At 40.3% G+C, this 15,504-nt stretch overlaps 1 protein-coding gene across 1 annotated transcript; it reads right to left on the reverse strand.

Moving 5' to 3' along the window:
• Nucleotides 1-986: 986 nt before the first annotated feature.
• LOC131236749 (putative methylesterase 14, chloroplastic) lies at nt 987-10,142 on the reverse strand. The gene is made up of 5 exons (XM_058234153.1): nt 9,625-10,142; nt 6,222-6,461; nt 5,981-6,124; nt 3,714-3,848; nt 987-1,674 (listed from the first exon to the last, which is right to left on the reverse strand). The coding sequence occupies exons 1-5, from the start codon at nt 9,868-9,870 to the stop codon at nt 1,402-1,404; spliced, it is 1,038 nt and encodes a 345-aa protein (XP_058090136.1). The 5' UTR covers nt 9,871-10,142; the 3' UTR covers nt 987-1,401.
• Between the last annotated feature and the right edge of the window lie 5,362 nt (nt 10,143-15,504).

Here is a 15,504-nt window from a genome sequence, read left to right on the forward strand (position 1 = left end):
AAAAAAAATCTTTTGGGCCGGAGATTCTCCATGGGTGGTTGATGCTTTTTCTCTTTTACCCTTTGGGGCACGCTTCAGTGGTATCGTATAGAAGTGGGGCCCACGTGATGTATTCAGGACATCTAACATGTCCATCAGATGCTGGCATAAAAGTAATCTTGCTACCCAAAAATCAGATCAATCCAAAACTCAGGTGGGCCACAACACGGACACGAGTGGAGAGAGAAGAGGGGTGGGCCAACCGTGCTGTGTCTATGCAATCCAGGCCATTCAGATCCTTCATCTGGCCCGGACTAAGGGGCAAGGCCAAAAATCAGGCTGTTTCGCAACTCAGGTGTGCCACTGCTCGATCGAGGTTGGGCATTCCCTCCCATTTTATTCCCTGTGCTGTGCCACCCACCTGAATGTCAGATCAGACTCTTTTTTTTTTTTTTTTTTTTTTTTTTGTAATGGACAGTTTGGATGTCCTCAGTACATACGTGGGCCCCACATTTACCCAGTACCAGCGTGAATCACGCCCCTTCTATTTATTTCTTAATTCGAAATATATAGGAAGGCATGAAAAATGAAATGGATATAAAAGCTTCATCATAGCACGTATGTCGATATCATTTTCCTCTGTGAATGAGGAAATTAACTACATTGCCCCTAGAAAATAATAAAGGGATTTTTACCATAATTTCTTAAGAAATTCCAATTTTCACTAAGGGAAATTACCAAAATGTCCTTAATTAGTTATTTATTTAAAAGGCAATAAAGTGAGAATTGTAGGGCCCACATAGCCTGTGTATGACATCCAACCCACCCAACATATGCACCCGAACATAGTGATCATGCAAACAAAAAATTAGGCCTATGAAATCACTGGATGGGCTACAAGTGAATTTCCAATCGTGGAGTAAGTATTTGGTAAAATCCTCATTAACGGAGGTAGTATTTTGTAAAATCCGAATTAACAAGGAATTTTTCCATTAAAATTCCAATAATAAAATAAAGGAAATAATTAAAAAATAATAATAATAAACTCTGAATGTACTCTATATTCAGGCATTTGTCCAGACATTTTAATGAAACTGCCTGGCAACGTACATTGTTCATAAGAGGAGAAGAAATGCTAGGATGATGCTAACACAGTCGATGACCAAAATACCCCTGAATTTTGAGATACTGCATTAGATAAAATGAAAACACTAAAATTCAAAATCTTTTTTTTCCCCACCCCTCATATTTCCATGTATGTTATTCCTTCAATGCATAAAATAAATGGTGAATGCCTCTCAATCACCCTACCTAGAATAATAACTCACAGTAGCAAATGCAGGCCTTTGCCACCCCCATGTCTATACAGACTCCAGCCTTGCATTTGAAGAGACCCCAAATGGCGTTTTCCGATGATCACCACTATGGCAGCTGGGCAATTTCAAGCAAAATCTTGTGTAGCGACTGTGGTTTCGAGAAGAAGGGGCAGTGATCACTTCCTTTGATTTTGTACACTCCCTGGGGTGGGTTCTCCCTGACAAGCTTTTCTTGGACATCCGGAGAGAGCGCATGGTCATCAAGCGTCTGGATAAAGAAGCGCCTTGCAGTGCCGTAATTTTCTGGTGACAGTGACAGCTTCTCCATGATGGGTCCCAGAGGGAACGGTCTCATGGAAACTGTGGCCAGCGCAATATCCTGATATCACCAATGTAACATGGATGCTTCAGTTCTCTGAACTATCACATTTTCACATGTACTCTCTCTCTCTCTCTCTCTCTCTCTCTCTCTCTCTCTCTCTGTTTTTTTTATATCTTTTAATTTTCTTAAATAGGATCCGTTGCAAATTTCACAAAGGTTTTCAAATTGCAGATGTATATTGAATGACGAAAGGTGATGTTATGCAGACACAGAAGTGTTGTCATCACCCAGTGTCCAACAGGCTAACATGTGCCTATTGTCATACGATGATAACCAAGAATGTGTCATTGTGGATACATTAAAATCATGTAATAAGAATTACCAAAATACAAGGTAAAAGAAGAAGAAGAGGGATTTTTACCGTGAAATTCCTCAAGGAATTGGATTTTACAAAGAAGAAGAAGAGGGATTTTTTACTGTGAAATTCCTCAAGGAATTGGATTTTACCAAATGGTGCCTCCAGTAACTGATATTCCCCACCAATGCTTTTTAAGAGAAGAAATTACACTATTGCTCTCCTTCAATTTTTCTTTACAACAAAATGGAAAATCAAAAGTTATGAGGCCCACGTGGCATGTATCTTACATCCAACCCGTCCAATAGATGCACACCAACATTATTATTGATGCATACCAAAATTATCATTAGACAAACCAAAAAACATGACAGATTCAGTCAAAAGGTGGGCCAATCTATAAAAAATAATGTACACCATTCACAATATCCCAATTCAAGTGTATAGCCCCATCTGATGATCTGATTGACCTGATGTTTTGTTCATATTATCGCATGGTATGGTGATACATTTAACAGGTTGGATGTTATACACATACCATGTGGGCCCCACAAGTCTTGAGTTTCACTACTTTTTAAAGGAAAAAGTTAAATGAGGGCAGTTCTGTAATTTCGTCCCTCAAAAAGCACCTCCATGTAATATGTAATAATGCGGTTAAGATCTTTCAAAAAAATAAAAATAAAATACAGACAAACAAACAGATACGGCAAGTTTTCCAATATAACCATCTCAGACCATTTATTAAAAACAACGTGTTCGTTGTCCAAGTTATTCAAAAACAGTATGTAAAGCCCATAACGGTAACAGTGGGACCTGCTAGGCAATACAGGGTTGTATTGCACGATCAGATTTTTTTTAAAAAAACACATGTAACAGGCCTGTAATGGCTGTTACAGACCCGTAAAGGGCAAATATGTGGCTGTTGGGGACGGATTCGAGGCCGTATGAGCGCACCAGAGAAAGCTGGGGGTGCACACAGTACATATTGGGACGCCTTTGAAGCTTGCTTTAAAACGCTTACGACTATACAATCAAAGCGCCCCCTTTATTTACTAAGGTTCGAAGGGGCCCATGAGAATCCTTACTGGAATATAAGTGGCCCTAACAAGTCCGTAGGTCTGCTTGCTAGCTTTGATGCCAGCAGTTGCTTGTTGGCATGGGGGAGGTCTCTCAGGGCTATTTAAAACATTGAGCGGGTGCAGTGAGGCCATTTCATTGAGAGGGGTAGTTGGGTCGCTTTATAGATATCATAATGATTCTTCCTTTTCGTAGGAGGGGAGCTGAGCTCTCTGTGTCAAAGGATGAATTTTCTGTCTTCTCTCTCCCTTGGAGGTGAGGAGAGAGCTGGTGCAGCGACACTGCCCTGAAGAAATTCAGATATGGGCCCGCAACAAGCTTATATGGGTCCAATACTTTTTTCCTTGAAAAGTAATTCGACCATCACAGGGCCATGACAGCTGTTATGCCCCGTAACATAACAGTAATACTGTAGCCTTTACAATTACCGAATCCCCAGTCCTTGTCGTATGGCTGGCTAAAGCGTCTTAAGCGTGTTATTTGTTCATCAAATCTGGAGTTGCAATATTCTAAGCATGTTCATTCAAGATTTTATTGATAAATATCCTATACTTTTCAAACATCTAAATCAGAACAAAAAGAAAAAATAAGTTTGCATTGATCATTTCGATGACCATTACCAAAAACAGGATATCTATAAAGAGTGGGTTGAGTAATATCATACCTTCGGAGGAGTCTGGTTGAAATACAGGCCCTTGATCTGCTGTTTGTCAAGCATGAGACCGGTAGGAGGCTTGTCTTTACCATTACCATACATTAGAAATTGTGACTCCTGCATAAACATTTCGGCAGATGCAAGCTGCAAATATTGATCAAGTTGTCAGAAAGGCTGATTGGGGAAGAATGGATGTCAAAGAAAGGATGGTTGTCAACTAAAAGATGTGGCGTACTGTTGCATGCGGCCCAATAAGTTAGACATGGATGCATATGTCAGTGTCAGACATGGACTATATGTCTTAGACAATGATATCCATGAGAACCCAGCCTGTGACAAGCCTGTACAGTTATATGGTCATGTCCACGGGTGTTTTTTACAGAAAGAGGAGTCATTTGATGTGCTGGCAGAGAGTACTATGATCCATATGCATGCACAGTGTTAGTATGCATTGCGTACATGCACCTAAATCCAAAACAAACTGTTTGGTTCCACTAAAGATTAGGCAAAGCCCCCAAAATCAGATTGATTGGAGAATCCTAACCACTGATTCATCAACATTTGTTTGTGATCTTTGGCCCATGACCCATCCCCAGTGGGCCCACTTGTTGGGAAATTTGGATTGAGGTACATACAGGCAACATGTACAGTGTTTCTGTGCATGTGTGTAGATTGTCATAGTCAGCCGTAGAATCAAGTAACTCCTCAGTTCATAAAAGCATAAAATGTAGAAAGACATCCAGATAAATAGGATATGGTTCCAGGCAATAATGAAAAATAAAAAATATACATATCAACAAAGGGTTTCTTCTAATAGCTGCATTGATGTGTTCAAAACACTCATCTAACTGGGCATGGCAAATTTTTTTAATAACAAAATGGAGTGTAACTATTGCATGGCCTGCGATGCATTTTGAAGAATTGTGGCACCAGATTCGCCTTGGACACGTGCCTACATGACTATCAGCAAAAAAGACCTTAGTTTTTCTTCTTTCATGTTTTTTTTTTTTTTTTAATAATTTTTTTTAAAATTTGTTTAATTTAAATTTTTTTTCTTAAAGCATTATTTATAGAGAGATGCTCTAGTGCTCTCAGAGCACTATAAGTTATAGTGCTCCTAGTTGCATTGGTTAACTTGGACACTCCAACTGATCAATCTGAATTGTCCATCAAGTCCAGAACACATTTCATGGGCCACATGCAAAATCCCACTGATTGGATGATCCAATCCATCCTTGATTTGGCCTTATTTTCTATAGTTGTCCTCTTTCCAAGCCATGGATGGATGGTTGCAATTGCCTAATAAAAGTGATTCTTTAGAATTACAAGCAATCCATGATGCTCTTTAACAAAAAGATGAATCAAATTGCTGATTTAAAGGACATTCTCAAATGGTCATTAGTGTCAGATTTGTGCGACATTTGCAAGCTGGCCCATGAAATGTGCATTGGACCTAATGAACAATCTAGACCAATTGATCGGACTGGCTATGTCTTCCAATGCAACTAGGAGTACTGTAACTTAAAGTGCTTTGAAATCATTTGAGCATTTCTCTTATTTATACACTGTCTATACAGTTTTTCTGTATTGATTTATTTTTATCTATCAAGCAAAATTGTCCTATGTAGTATTTACCAACACTATCATATAACTGTACAGATGTGCTAGCATGTCAGGTATCTAAGAGTCCCTGTGTTTGACACTGTATCCAAGTCCAACACAAACAGTTCTGCATCAGAGTTGCATTCCTGCAATATTTATGAAATTTATGCATGGATGGATGGTTGCAATTGCCTAATAAAAGTGATTCTTTAGAATTACAAGCAATCCATGATGCTCTTTAACAAAAAGATGAATCAAATTGCTGATTCAAAGGACATTCATCAAATGGTCATTAGTGTCAGATTTGTGTGACATTTGCATGCTGGCCCATGAAATGTGCATTGGACCTAATGAACAATCTAGACCAATTGATTGGACTGGCTATGTCTTCCAATGCAACTAGGAGTACTGTAACTTAAAGTGCTTTGAAATCATTTGAGCATTTCTCTTATTTATACACTGTCTATACAGTTTTTCTGTATTGATTTATTTTTATCTATCAAGCAAAATTGTCCTATGTAGTATTTACCAACACTATCATGTAACTGTACAGATGTGCTAGCATGTCAGGTATCTAAGAGTCCCTGTGTTTGACACTGTATCCAAGTCCAACACAAACAGTTCTGCATCAGAGTTGCATTCCTGCAATATTTATGAAATTTATGCATACATACCTCCTCTGCAAAGACATCAAAGGGCCTTTGCCCATCTGATACCATTGTAGCACTTACGAAGACTGCTTTAGAAATCTTCTTAGGGCAACATTCCAGAGCATAAGATATGCTTGCCCCTCCGCAACTGTGACCAACCAAAATTACCTGCACAGCAACATGGGTCATGATATTCTCTGAAATCAATAACCATTAAAATGCCACTGGCATGGAAACATTAGCTATTTGTCCGAGTTCTTTTTACCTTTTCATTCTCAGAAAGGTTGTGTAGATAGTCAATCAGGGGTTTTGCATACTCTGCCAATGTTGAAATACTGTTGGTATCTGTCTGGTCGATCCCAGATCCTGTGAGATCTAAAGCAGTTGGAAGCAGTCCTGCTTCCTCCAACAGAGAAATTGACTTGTACCAACACCATGCTCCGAACCCTTGTCCATGAATAAGAACGAATTTCTTCGTTTCAATGTTCTCAATAGATTCCGCAGTCTGTAGAAAATAGAGATTCAGGATTTAGAAAATATGTTTATCAATTGCCATTTTGGCATCTGATATTGTAATTTTAATAACATCACTGCACCTCGAACCTGTGGCCTTACTACAATTATGGAACACTTAAGAGCCTGACAACTTCTGGCATACATGAAGACAGACGTCGGACTAGGGCTGCAACTTGGGTTCAGGTTGAACTGAACCTGACTGACCCAACCCAGCTTCAGGTCGGGTTGCATTGGGTTGTCAAAGTCCTTGGGTTAACTTAGGGTTAGAAAACTCCAACCGATTTGAAATCAGGTTGGGTTCTGGTTGAGAGAATTCGGGTCAGGTTAGGTCGGGTTGGGACTAATCACATGCATTTGGGTCGGGTCAGGTCGGGTTGGTTCAGTTTAGGGCTGAGTGCAGAGGAATTCAGGTTTGGTTCGTGTTGGGCACATTGAGTTGGAATTCAAGTCAGGTCAGGTCAGGTTCAGGTTCAACCCGATCCAACCTGCCTGAGTTGCGCTCCTACATAGGACAGTCCTGTTGGGTTGTAGCCATCAGCTACAATTCATTGCATTTCATGTAGCTTGACACTAGAGGTGAGTGCTCTAGGCTGTTTTTGTCTACTCATGATGCTGGATTTCATTTTTTTAACAATAAATGGTGGAAACATTATTGATGAAAGGATAAAAATTGTAGATGTGGAAGTCAAAAGAGAACTACAATAGGGAAGTCAATCTCCAAAGGTAATTCCCGATCTTCATACACCTTCCCTGGCTCATGAATCTGCCATTATGGGAAGAGAGACATCATCATCATCATCTAAGCCTTATCCCAGCTAACTGGGTTGGCTACACGATTGCCGATCTTCAGACACCTTCCCTGGCTCGTGACTCTGCCATTATGGGACGGGAGACATCATCATCATCATCATCATCATCTAAGCCTTATCCCAGCTAACTGGGTTCGCTACATGAATCTCTGTCATTCCACTCCATAAAGGGCCATAAATTCAGTTATCAAGTCTTCTCTTACTACCTCCACCCATGTTCTCTCTTGGTTTATGGGAAGAGAGATATAATGGTAGAATTCTTCTTTCAATAAGGAGGGTCCAATGCTGCTCTAATATCAAGTATCCACATTCCAAAAAATATGTAGCAACTGTGGCATATACATCTATGACAATGAAACATGTAAGCTTAAACAAATGCCAGACCTGTAAAAAACACTGCAGAGAATAAAATGAAAGAAATGGGGGCATTTTGAAGTGTTTGATAAAGATACATCTCATTTAGCAAGCCAATTTCTTGTGATGTGTGATGTGCGTAAACTTGCAAATGCATGCTTTTCCAGTTCAGAATGCCTGCTCATGTACCATTCAGGGCAGATCCTTTGTATTGCATTATCTTTGTCAAAAGTTCTATAAGCCCCTCTACTAGAATTACTTTGTAAGGAACATGTCAGTGATTTCTACTCCATGGGAGACTTTGGAAGGGTCTTGTTGATGTAATTTCAGTCTCCTATGCATCGTGGAAGGGGGAAGATGCATCTTTCAAGTGCGAGGATAAATTTTGATTCTGTTTTTTTCTTTATTGGTATCGGTTTAGAATGGGGTTGATGCAAATACAAAAGGATTTGATTTTAGATGTTGGGCAGAGCAGATGCAGCTGCTAGATTGTGTACGTGGAATAGTGTATTTGCGCGGAAAACTTTGATACTCCGGTAGAGTGTGATGGATGATGCAGAGGCAATTAGAAATTGCATACGCGGCATACAAATCAAATTAAACTCTCCAGATTGCGGTTCCCAGTTTAGATGTATCATGGACAAAATTTTCACTAATTTGATTATTAGACTATCCGATTGGTGGATGTTTATAGGATAGTTAAAAATGAAAAATGTCCAATGGTCCTAGTTCAACAAACAAGTGTAAATGAAGCAGAGGTTGGGATTGTTCAAACAATCTAATTTTGGACTGCGACGTAGTAATGGTGGGTTCCGCAGTTTAAGTCTGTTTGAGTTAATGGATGCCAGAATGCCTGCCTATCAAGAGTCATACATTGCTTACCATATAAACTCCCCATGACTTGCACTAGCTGCCAGTTGGAAAACACTTATCTGTTTGTTGCTACAATGCCATATTTTGCTGGAATTTTGAAATGCATTTATGGGACTGGGCATTGTAACACTAGATCAGCTTCTCTGTAAGTATCATGTTGGGTTTGACAGGGATGTTTCAAGTGGTTTTTAGGAGGAGAGACATGCCATGACCTTTCTTGGGGCACAACCACAACTCCATAACCATTCACCTGCTAGTGGGTGTAGTCACTTACATGAGTTTTCCCTATCACTCACTTCAGAAACATGCAATTTCTAGATGTTGAGGTCTTAGAGCAACCAATTTCTATTTTCTATTAGTATTCCCAACTGTTGCACCCACGCCCCTCCTGGCCACTGCCACCAGCTTCTCGGGACCTTGTATGGAATGCTGCTTTCCAGTCTGAGATAGGTCCTCTCATGGGTCTGTTTGATTTCAATGGATAGAATTGAGTGCTAGTCATACATCTTCAAATGTGGTTTTCCTACCAGTGTTATGAAACTCTTGTGAATCAAAAGTTTTTTAAATCTGAGATGTGTAATTCTCCTCTTTATCCCATGGTTTTCTTCACCTATAAAATAGAACTATACAGTTCCCCAATTCATTTTTTTCTTCTTCTTCTTCTTCTTCTTCTTCTTTTCTTGTGAGAGGATCAAACCAGTTCTAAATCTTGTCCGACACACACCGCCTATGCAGCTCTAAATCAGGAAAATTCACACCGATACAGATGATAAGCCATACCGGCTGATTATAGCAGTGATGAATACTCCAATACTGAAATTCCATACTTTAGAGAGGAGACGACGGGCATTTCAAAGATGCACGACATCAGAGAAGCCGATCGACCCATCAATCTTTCTCCAAATTCTCTTCTTGGAGCACTACAAATCGAACTCCATCGATGACTAAGAGAACCAAGAGCTATCGACAGTGTTCTGCCGCAAATCTCTTGTTCAGGAGTACTTTGGTAATTTGAGCATTTGCTTTTGTCAAGCAGATTGAAAAACCACATCTCTCATCATTCAAAAGATAAACTGAAGAAAATCAGAATATATTCAAAGCGGAATTGGAGCAGACCTGCTTCCCGTTCAAGAACGAATCGGAGAGCGCCTGCCTCCGAGAGCTTGTTGACCCAATCCGCCGCGACATTGACCCGTCAAACCGTTGCGACAGCTGGTGCTGGTGAATCGCCATCGCCAGCGCCTGCCGGTGCAAGAGCTCCTCTTCCGCCGCCATCTTCCGCTGCGACCGCCCGCCCCGCTTGCTCCGTGATCCGACATCGCGACCGTCCTTCTTCGGCATGCAGATCAGATGATTACCCATTTGAGAACAGGCCGAAAAGGAAAAGGAGATGACCCAAGAATTGTCCGACCGGTTTCGCCGGAGAACGGCCGGAATCAGGTGATTTTCCGGCGGGAGAGGAGCAAAGATGGGATTCTGAAAAGGACCCAAACAGGAATTTGCATGGCTTTGTTGGACTGCAGATTTTTGAAGCAGAAAGAGAGATCTGAAGAGGCATCAAACAGCAATGGAGGCGCGTAGTAATGGCTCTTTTTCAACGGTATGGAGCTTTCAATGCTCCTGATTTTTCTGGATTTTTTTTTTTTTTTAAAATTTTTTTTTTGGCCTTTTTCACTTAAGAGAAGTGGGGTTTTTACCATTCCGTTTTAGGAATTTTACAGAAAACACCTAATTAATATAATTTACATTTCGGTACGTTCTTCAAGAAAGGTTTTCAATCAGCTACCTAATTATGATTAGAGTACCTACACCGACTAGAGCTGGCATCGAGTCCAGTTGGACTGGGTTACGGCTGACCCGGCTCAATCCAGTTTTGAAATAGGCCAAATCCAAACTTGGCCTGACCCAGTACCGAGTCCAACATGAATGACTCGATCCAAGTTCGGGATTAACCTGGACTAATTCCGACTAAGCCCGACTTGGTCGCAAGTTCCGAGTCAAGTCGAGTCAGGTTGGTTGAAGCAGAAATCACAGCTCATAGCCCAAACTCACTTACTTAGAATTGCAGCCTTTCATCAGCTATACAAAGTCTTATATATATGAAATGTCATGTACGAGGTTTTTTAACATGGGAAAAGGTACTATGCGCTCCACCTCACGATTAGCTCCATGAGGTCAAGCTATGTGGGCCCCATCGTGATGCGTGTCGGCCATCAACATCATGCATTTGATGGGTACCCTCTAAATTATGGGATATCCCAAAAATCATCTGTATATGGAACTTAAGTGAGCCATACCATCTAAAATCATGTGAAACACCGTTAAAACATATAAAAGCACTTGGTGGGGCTACCTGAGTTTTGAATGCTGATGAAACTTGGTCTAAACCCTCATAAAAGTGTGACACACATAATGGATGGGCTGGATTTGCAAACCACATCTCGGTGGGCCCAAAAAACTGATTATGAATGTTTTAATGGTGCACGGCCCCTCTCCACTTCTGTATGTGGTGTGGCCCACACAAGTTACGGATTGACTTGATTTTTGAGATCTAGGCCCAGATGGAATGGTACATCTGACTGATGGGTTAGATGTTCAAAACACATCACGGTTGGGCCCACACAGCTTGACCTTATGGGACGGACCGGTGAGGTGGAGCGCATAGTACCTTTTCCCTTTATGTAAGAGTTGAATTTTGGATCAAGTTGAGTGAGTACCTTGTTGGATTTCAGGTCGAGTCAAGATGAGTTACAGTATGACTTGAACTCAGCTCAATTTAAGTTTAGATTGGACAAAGTCAACTCGATTATGATCAAGTCACCCACTCGGCTCACATCGAGTCGGACAAGTCAAAAATGGTAGCTCCGATCTGCCGGGCCTGTACGGCAAGCAAAGGGGCCGGCCACTCAAGTGAGCCCCACTATGATCTTTATGTGAAATCCACCCGAACAAAAAATGTTACCCATTATTTGGCTAAGAGATCAAAAGTCAGCTCCATTTAGGATTCAAGTGGATCAGACGGCTGGAAACATAGAGGGCAACGGTGATCCTCCAAACTTTTCACGTCATCATCCTGACGGGCCTTGTAAAAACCAAGGGTCTACATCTCTCTCCGTTGTTTCCTTTGGTGTAACTCACCTGAATCAAGGGTGGGACTAATGTGGCTTACACAGTTAATGGTCAGATTGGATATTACTCACATATGGGAAGCAGTTGGGAGAGAGATTCACTCTTGATTTTTACAGGGCCCACCTCCAACCATTAGATGCCACAACAGAAATCAGCTCCAACAGTGATTTATCTGAGCCACACAAAGGAAACAGTTTGGAGGGTAAGTGTTGCCGTGTAAACTGTTTCCAATCTTGGATGGGATTGAATTTTGGTCTCTAGACCTAAGATGGTATAACTCACCTGGTGATCTGAATTGATGCCACATAAACATCACAGTGGGCCCCACCCTAGCCGCCACCCCTTTGCAGGCCACTAAAACGGCGTTAATTAATCTAGATGAAGGTACTGTAATGATAATTACCCATATTGACGTGTAGCTTATTGAAAACCTCTTGGAAAAGGTACCGTCATGTAAGTAGGCTTTTATAAAATTCCCTTCCGTTAACTGTCGCTGTTCTTCGTATTCTTATTCGCGCCACGTATCACATTTGGAGATTTATATGATACTCGGGCACTGCGTGACGCTTGATACACAGGTACTCAAAAAGTTATGGACGGCACACATAAAATCCAATTAAATGGACTGGATTGTTGGAACCTATGCTTCTAAGTACACTACCAAGATGAGATTGGTTGTAAGGATCCTAGTTTCTGATTCGCTGGCACTTGTTTCCTGAAATTAGACCATTGGATTTTTTCAATTTTAATCCCACAAGAAATGTGCATCAATTGGATAATAGAATAGTCAAATAAGTATGATTTGTACGTTGATTCATAATTTGGACAGTTTAATTTGACTAAAGCACCTGCCACGTATGCAATTTCTAAGTGCCTTTGTATCGTCAATCATACTCCACCAGAGTATTAAAGGTTTTCTTTCGATGCAATCCGTTTTTTTACCTCAATTAGTTATATACGCGCCCAGCGCACATTAGTGGAAGTAACTTCTACTAGTAAAGGAAAAAGTATAGAAATGAACGGATACAGCAGCTGTGTCAGGACTCAGAAGTTAGAATAAATCCATTCTTTTCCCTCCAACGTATCACGAATGTAGAATATCCCATCCGTCAAAAGGTGTCCAATATCATGATAATCAATGAATATTAAAACAAAGACGATCCACTCATTCCTTGGGACACATTATCAAAATTAATGAACAGCCAACGGTATGATTCATGTATTGGTGTAGCCCACCCAACCGGTGGATGGGATTGATTTTCATTATATATGATTAATACGGTCCAACCCACGTTTTTCACGGATTGGATGTTTAACACATGAAATGTTAGAGGAAATTATTGTATGATAACTCATGATACACGCACTGTAGGATACTGTCAAGTTGAATTTAGACGGTTGTTTTCTCTTCTTAACCGTCTATTTTGCGCTACAAATAGAATTATTAGGATTTTCTTATGTAAAAATCAATTTAAAATTTCATCCATCCATCCATTATTGGACGCATTATTTTAATGGTCTTGATTACTGAAATATGATCCCATCTTGTGGAAGTTGAATACACAGGCATACTGTTCAAAGATAGAGGCGCTACGTACGATACATTTCCTAACGAGGGAATATGCAATGCTGGCATGGAATATCGGGGTGAGAGACGTGCACAGGAGAGGTTGCCATTCGGGTTTTAAGTTATCCATTTCATCCTGTGGTGGACCCCAGACCAGCTCGGATGGGTGAGGTGGGCAGAATTCCACCTGTGAAGAATCGTATCCGTTCAATAAATGCTCGCGAATATGGAGGGTGAAAACGACAATCTAGCCAGGAGCACTTATCCATTATCAGAAGGTACGCCTACTGGACGGCTGCGGTTATTCCACATAAGAGCGTTGGTCTATTGCCCAACATCTGGAACGGCTGAAACACGAGCAGTTAACATGACTACCATTTCAGGATCAGATCCAACGGTTGAAACTACTTCAAACCTCTTAAATACTCGCACCTTCCCTATTGTACAACGTTGCATGTGAAAGTATAACTTTTACCTGCAACCATTTATTTATCTCCAAAGGAGGCCTGCATCATAAAGATCATCTGGGCTAAACCAGATAGGCTACAGTTTCAAAACCAATGGACGGATGATGATCTTACTCAACGTACATTTGTGACCCACCTTATGAGTGAATTATTCCAATTTTTCCTTCAGGTGCTTATTTTGGTACGCACTACAAATTATACGGCACCGATTTTCTACTGAAATGACATGTTAGTGGAAATTGAAAAGATGTATTGTAAAAGTCAACATAGTGTGTCCACATTTCTCTATCCAATTCAATAGCTCGAACCCATGCAATAAAAGCAAGTGGTCCCATTGAAGATGAAGACAAACAGCAACAACAGGATTTAATGCCTCGACCCACAGAAATAGTAAAATAAAAGCTCCTGTTCAAGTCCCGAGCCAATGGGACTCTGGTTCGCTATTGACCCCTCCCTCCAGCGAGAGGGGATTGCCTGTGTAGTCGGGTACAGAGATATCTCTCTGCCTGGGGCTATGTGGGGCCACATAGATGTCTTTGACAAATTCACTTCATCTATCTGTTTTGAAAGTCCATAATAAAAATCAGGTAGATCCAAAACTCATATGGGATATACTAAATGAAATAGTTGACATAAGCCCAAAATTGAAGTGGATTTGTTATGGCAAACCGCTCTCCTTCCGGCACTTGATTTGTCCTAGGTGGGTGCTCGAAAAAGCTTTATGAGCCCTTTCATGATGTATGCGTTTTATCCACACTGTTCATTCATTTTTTCAGATTATTTTAAGGCATAAGCTCAAAAATGCACAACATCCAAATAATAGGTGAATCACGCGGTAAAAAACAGTGGTGATTAAATGGCCACCATTAAAAACTTCTTGCGCTTCTTGGGCCACATAAGTCACACGGACTCGTTGAAGGTATAGCATAAATATTAGCTTGATCCAATACTTTTGCATCCTAGAGTGAGACCCCCTAAATATGGAACACTCTGAATTTGAAATCCTCTTGTTTTGTTTTTAGCACCTTAAATTGAGAATCAACTTTAATCCAAAAGTAGCTATTCATTGTGTATTTGCCGGGCTTTGAATTTAATTATTAAATCAACTTTAATATCATTAATTAGTGAACTTATGTAATTTTTGACACAATTATTGTAATAAGCCTGCTAAATTTATACTTTGCCAAAAAATGATGAAATTCCAAGTTTCCGATAGGTCATAAGCACAAGAGCATATCCGAGTGACTAACTAATGATTTTTAACCATTGATTTACATGGACAACATTTGTATGATGTCGATCATCGTATTAAAGTAATTATAGTGATGCAATTGATAATCTAATTATTTTTGGATATCATTAGTGGGTCATGTGTCTAATAGATTAATAGTTTAGTGATATACATGTTACACAGGCAACTATGGAAACCTCCCTGATTAAGGGGATTTGAAACCCCAATTACCTTATGGTCCCAAACAACCAAGAGGATTTGAAATCTCCCCAAATCTATGGTGTCAAATGACCCCTAAAAAGTTTTTAATGGTGAGCATTGAATCACCATTCTTTCCTAAGTGTGTTCCACCTGAGATTTGTAATTACTCATTTTTGAACTGCCCTAAAATAAGATGGAAAATGAATTAGCAGTGTAAATAAGACACATACATCATTTTGGGGCCCATAAAACTTTTCCAACAGTTACAGTGTCGAGCGGGTACAGGAGGGTCATTGCCAAAGCCAAAAGCCCAGTCCAACCAATGAAACTATAATATAAATGATTTTATCATTGACGTAGATCTTCCATCATATGGGCCCCACACCTTTCATTACCAAACC

The sequence above is a fragment of the Magnolia sinica genome, chromosome 2 (genome assembly GCF_029962835.1).
Source record: "Magnolia sinica isolate HGM2019 chromosome 2, MsV1, whole genome shotgun sequence".
In the NCBI taxonomy this organism is placed as follows: domain Eukaryota; kingdom Viridiplantae; phylum Streptophyta; class Magnoliopsida; order Magnoliales; family Magnoliaceae; genus Magnolia; species Magnolia sinica.

What these genes read in the sequence shown, in the direction of transcription:
- LOC131236749 (XM_058234153.1), bottom strand. Translation starts at nt 9,870, where the DNA reads ATGGGTAATCATCTGATCTGCATGCCGAAGAAGGACGGTCGCGATGTC. An exon ending in ACCTTTCTGAGAATGAAAAG is followed by an intron (nt 6,125 to 6,221) that starts GTAAAAAGAACT and finishes GTTGCTGTGCAG; the next exon opens with GTAATTTTGGTTGGTCACAG. An exon ending in TCAACCAGACTCCTCCGAAG is followed by an intron (nt 1,675 to 3,713) that starts GTATGATATTAC and finishes TGGTGATATCAG; the next exon opens with GATATTGCGCTGGCCACAGT.